The sequence below is a fragment of the Syzygium oleosum genome, unplaced genomic scaffold, assembly GCF_021117445.2.
Source record: "Syzygium oleosum isolate NSW1041296 unplaced genomic scaffold, Sole_v2.1 Sole_v2.40, whole genome shotgun sequence".
In the NCBI taxonomy this organism is placed as follows: domain Eukaryota; kingdom Viridiplantae; phylum Streptophyta; class Magnoliopsida; order Myrtales; family Myrtaceae; genus Syzygium; species Syzygium oleosum.
Genome location: NW_026607524.1, coordinates 2,061,624 through 2,067,623, shown reverse-complemented (window position 1 = coordinate 2,067,623; position 6,000 = coordinate 2,061,624). Strand labels below are relative to the sequence as shown.

Below are 6,000 nucleotides of genomic sequence, written 5' to 3'. Positions count from 1 at the left end.
CGCCGCTGGCCATGGCCACGGCCGCCGGTCGTGCGCCCGCTGCCGCCCGCGGTCGCGGCGAAAAATATTTTCCAAAACTTTTTCATATTGGTCGCCGAACACCGGAAAATTATGTTCCGGGAAAACATTTTCCAGGAAAATGACTTCCGGGAAAATATTTTCCAAAAGGAGAATATTTTCCGCCAAACGAACGGAGCCTTAGGTTGTGTTTGGCTATCTGGATTTGAGTACGGATAGGAATTATCCTATCTGGTATTTGGCAACGTCCTCCGGACTGGATATATCTAGATAAAATGCCGGATAAGAAATCCGGGACAATGATGAGATAAACTTGAATAGGACAAAAAATTTGAAAAAATAATGTAACCAACTCTTATCTAAAACAAACCCACAATTTTTAACACTTGCAGATGTTTCTTTTCTCTCCAATTGATTGACCAAGGAATCGCCAATGTTCTCAACTCGCTCGCGTTCGCATCAGACGATTGCGATTCCAAATCTCCACACGGTTTGATTATCTGAAATAAAGAATCCATTGAAATCGACATTTCCAACGGAACAACCCCCTCCTCCTCCTCCACGCATGACCATTCATATCTTTTATCTCCTTTGACAATTCGTCCCTTTTAGTTTCTCCTAATTCAACCAGGTCCTCTGCTCTTCCTCCATTGTTGTTTTCACCACCGCCGACGACAACCCCACCGCGCGATTGTCGTCAATGTCGAGACACTGTAGGGAGGAGGGAGGGGGAGAGGGATGGGGCCGATGATCAACGCAGGACAGAGGGGGCGGCTGGTGTGCGCGGGGGACCTGGCTAGATTTGAAACCGTTGGCGGCGGATGGTATAGGCGAAAGCTGGTAGGGCGGAGTGGGCAGCGGGGGGAGTAGAAGTTGGGGCGCAAATGAGGCGCTTTGGTTTGCAGAAGGGGCCACGGGGGAGATAGATATATTTGAGTTTGGGTCAAAATAATTAATAAATGGGGCAACAAACAATAAACCATTCAAGGATGATACTGGAAAATACAATCAATAGAACAGAAAGTTGAACTTTCAAAGATACATGGCCAAACACAAGCTTAAACAAACGAATTGACGGACTTTGCTCTCACACACCATTATCTCCGATACTCCTCATTAGTTTCTTCTCTAAAATTTTGATTGAATTTGGCCAACGACACTTTTATCAACTTGGAATGCCTTGGCAAGAATGTCCGCGGAAGTATCAGGAGTCGACCCAAACACAGCATTAGCGACAGTAATTACACCAGGGTTTTGGCTACCAAGAGCTGCGATAGCTACCGCATTTCGATTTCCAGTATTTCTTTGGAAATGAACAAGGCCTTGAGGGAAGACGAACGCATCACCCTTTTGCAAGATCTTGGAGATGAGGCGGTTGTCGGGGTTGGAAGTGATGAACCCTACTTCAAGTGTTCCTTCGAAAACTGTCAAAATCTCAGTGGCTCGGGGGTGAGTGTGGAGCGGGTTGATTCCCCACGGTGCGATGTCGATGCGCGCCATGGAGATTCCGAGAGTGTTGAGCCCCAGGAGCTGGGTCACGGTCACCGGGGTGACCTTGGAGCCGACAGGGTTTGACGTGTTGCCTGGTAGATGGAGCCCACCGAAGGAGAAGTCATTTGCCTGAACTGTTTTGGGGTCCTTGCAAGCTAGGCCATTCACGAGCACTGTATTTGCGAGGAACAAAAATAGTATTAGAGAAGCAGCAGATGGTATCTACTAGTGAAACTTGAACTTGCAAGATGAGGGAGCAACAAATTTTGAAAATATGCCTTATCTAGAAGTAGTTTGCACGCTAAGTTTTCTAGACTTTATGTTACTGGTGGGTTTTAAGCATCTCCAGAACATCACCTAAGCTGTGTTTTTACCTAACTGAAGTGGAAAGCACCCAAAACATTTCCTATGAATTATATCAGAGGATGCCATTAAGTGTTTAGTTTCACAAATGAGAGCATAATAGAGACAGACTCATTCCACAATATTAGCTACAGAAAAACTGAAGCTTCTCCTAGGCAAAACAGAACTCACATGGTCACGCTCATTTATTTATTACCTGAACTGCCGGCTTGAGCGACACAGAAATCCTGGAGAGAGCTGGGATCAGCTGCCGCAAAAGCAAATGTAAGACCCAAGAAACAAATCAAAACCACACTTAGCGCCATCTCCAAAAGCAAAAATCTTCGCAAATTGAAGAGACCGAGTTTAACTTTAAACAGGGACTTCTTTTCTCTCCGCGAAGATGGCGTGTGTTTATCGGTGTGGATGAAACACTGAGGACGTTGCTAGTGTTTATATGCGTCCAAGAGCAGAAGAGGACGAAGACTCGGATAATAAATAAATATGAGGAGGAGGTCACTTTCTAAAGAAAGAGTCTTCTCGTCTCTGTCTTCGGCCGTCCCTATCAATGAGAATCTGGGTGTTGCCAAATGCAGAATGGACGCAATGCTCTCTTCCATGACAGTGATGATAGTTTATGAACAGATTGAAAGAGATTTGAAAGAAAAGGCAATTTGACGCGTAGGAAGAATCAATTAGCGAAGTTGTCTCTTGATCAAGTACACGCTCGTAGCCAAAACAAGATTTCTTTTTAATTTTAGCAACAAAAAAAAAAAAGATTCTCTTTTTAATTGCCCATTCGGCTTTTGTTGCATTAACAGGCATAAGAAACAGCATTGAGGCTCAAGCTAAATTAAGGTGCTGCAAATATTATGTCTATTTCTTTGTTTGTGCAACATATAGGAAAAGACGGGTAACGATCTTCTTCTCTTTTATGTTTTTTTTTGGCAGCTAATGATTATGGAAATGAGAGTGAAGAGGGTTGATTGGAGAGCTTGATCTATTCATAATAGCCGTATTTAGGCTTATCAATGCACCATATATACTTGGATTCCACATGTTTACACACAAAAAATGACCAAGTTTTGATTATTATTGTTAAGTGATAAACTTGATTGATGAGAGCAGAATTTGGTGAACAACACAAGTCATTGATAAACTGAGCTATCGACAATTTAAAGAGCATCGACAACTCGCTAGTGAAGTCATCGACAATACAAAGTGAAAGTGATCAACAGCAAACAATAGACATAAAAACATAATCATTGGGTGGTTATATTTATTGCCAATGTTTTAGGGTTTTTATAATTTCTAGTGGATAATTGTTCTAGATAATGGGCCCGTTTGGTTCAGCTTTTGGATAGGCATTTGCCAAATGCTGGCATTTGGAATGCTGAACCCAAATTTTTTATCCCCAAACTACCCTTAGTTATTTTGGCTTACTCCGGTTTTGCCCCTCGTGTATACTGTTCATCTTCTTCTTCGTGAGGTGGCCAGTGAGGGAGGCCGGCGAGGCTGCCGGCGCCAGATCTGGCTCGCCGGCGGCCGGCCGGCGCCGGCTCCGGCAAAGGGTAAGTTAGGTTTTTTATTCCCAAAGTCCATTTGCAAAAATAATTCACCAAACACTATATTTTGGCCAAAGTAACTTTACAAAATATTTTTACCAAACACCATTTGCATTTCCCCAATGGGCTTTGACCCAAAGGTATTTGCATTCCCCCAAGTAGCATTTTCAAAGTTGAACCAAACGGGCCCAATAGGAATTGATGATAATGTACATTTTTGTAACCGCCATTATAAACTTATTTGTTAATTTGAATTCCACAATTGTAAACACCATTTGTAATCATTGATCATAGGCTTTAAATATCCACATTGTACTCTTTCAATAAGCCCGAAATCAATCAACGAAAAAACCTATTATTGTTTATCAACTTTATCATTCAATTATCTTTCAATTCCCATACTTTAGTCATAGTTTCAGATATCTCGTCGTCAATTAAATTCCAACGTTGTATCATTATGTCTTGCAGTTTGCCGTCGATTAAATTCTGTCAAAGCTTTTTACGTCATCGAGCTTCATCGTTGATTAAATTCTGTTGAAGTGTATCTATTCCTTCTGTTTCATTGATACAACTCATGTTCGAAATCACCATAGAACTCATCTCCTCTTAATAAAAACCAAATAATGAATTTTGGTGAAAGGTATTTCGTGGACAATCTAATATTGGCGAAACATCTTTTTGGCACGCCCCATGGGACAATTTGTGGTTCGATTTGAGGAAATTAAATGCCAAGAACAAGGAAGCATCCCGAGCCTGACAATGCCATTGGTAACAATCCCAATAGCAGTGACAGGGCTGCGCACTCCAAATCTTCACCGTTAACCGAGCGACAGAAGAAGGCCAATGCAAGAGGGCAAACCTTCCCCGACGTCTCACTAAAAAACAATCAACAGAAGTTGCACAAAATCCTCATATGTTGGCCACCATGAAGAGATTGTTCGAAGAACAACGAAACAATATAGCCACTTACATTGTGAGTCGCATGTCAAACGTGATTAAGACAATCATCATCAATGCCATGAATGATATTTTCTTGACGTCAAGATCGTCCAATCAACCACTACAATCCATCAATCTAGTGGTAAAAAGGTACGTCTTCATTTATTAATGTTGATAAGAGTAGTCAATCTCCAATAAGAATTATACAAAGGCCTTAATTTCTTAATCAAGGTTACAATGATGAGAATAATTAGACTGATGTATAGTCTCAAGCAAGTACCCTTATGCGCGGTTCCTTCATTTAAGCTCTCGTGATCACCCTTCACTTTATTCTTTATGGGCCTATCTATTCTAGGTTTATGCTGGTATATGTGTACGAGATTATTCTGACGGACGCTTCTCATGCCCCATTGCAGTCCTTACTTGCTGATCTTAATCATGACTTTGCAGTGAAGAACTTGGGATCGCTTCATTTTTTTCTCGGTATTGGAGCTCATTTTAATGCGGATGGATTTTATTTTACTCTGGCCAAGTACGTCTATAACATTCTCGGTCCCATTCAAAAATCGGGGGTCGAAATCTAAATGAGTTCAATCGAGTCGCCGCTAATGGTACCTTTTAAAAGAAAACTAAGCTGATTGGGTGCTTGTGTTAAGGTACTGGCTGTACGTGAAAACCAAACAACTGCAGGTTAGGGTTCAATTATGTGTGGAGAAGGATCAGCACCCATACAACATCCTTATCATACCACAATTTTCAATTAATTAATTGAAAGCAATTATAAAATAATTTCCTGAAATTATCAATGCAATTTGATTTTTCCGAGAACGTAATCAAGTGAAATCCTCGCACCACTTTACATCTTGGCATGATTCCATGTGTAGTGTGTGTTTTGAAATTGTGCATACGAACACGACAAGTGTGCAAAAATCTTAATTTGCGAGTGTGTATGCATGTGAAATTGACTAAATGGCGTGTTATTTAACCATGTATGAACACTTTTGACATTCACAGAAACATTTTCATCATTTGGCCCACTTAGACATGGGTGCTTTCATCCTTTCGGCCAAGTGTAATACTAAATTGTGAACGTTGAAAATAGTTTTTGGGAAGATAACCACAGTTTTGAAGACAATTTTTTTAGTGTAAACATGACACGCGAGGGCCTCCGTTCATAATCCAGGGGCCATTAGCTCTCTAGTGTTAGGTCTGACAGGACTAAATCTCTCAGTATTTCGATCAATGGGTCGGTTGCATGCATTGGGTCTTTTGCTAGTATTTAAGCAAGTAGAATAACAGCTTGGAGAATCTATGAAATTTTTTAGATTAATTTCAGCAGAACAGCGGCTATAAAAGTATGTTTAGTATTTTTCAAAGATTTATTTCAGCACTATAACAACCTATTTATTAAAGAAGAACCTATTCTTTTATCCAGCATAGTAACAACTACATTCATTCGATTTTCTATACCAATTTTAGTATCATCACGGATAATTTTATTTAAAGACAGGTTCAGGAATCTTACCTTGACGCCGCACCGCCTTCTTCCTAGACCAGGCTCTCTCACAAAACAATGGATTTACCATCAAAATAAGACCAAGATGGTCAGTACCAAGCAGTTTAGCTAATTCGATTAAAAGAGAGA

The 6,000-nt window shown here is 40.8% G+C and overlaps 1 protein-coding gene across 1 annotated transcript; it reads right to left on the bottom strand.

The window, feature by feature from the left end:
* Window positions 1–1,146: 1,146 nt before the first annotated feature.
* Window positions 1,147–2,301, bottom strand: LOC115664379 (putative germin-like protein 2-1). The gene is made up of 2 exons (XM_056305981.1): window positions 2,069–2,301; window positions 1,147–1,682 (listed from the first exon to the last, which is right to left on the bottom strand). The coding sequence occupies exons 1-2, from the start codon at window positions 2,175–2,177 to the stop codon at window positions 1,147–1,149; spliced, it is 645 nt and encodes a 214-aa protein (XP_056161956.1). The 5' UTR covers window positions 2,178–2,301.
* Window positions 2,302–6,000: the final 3,699 nt, after the last annotated feature.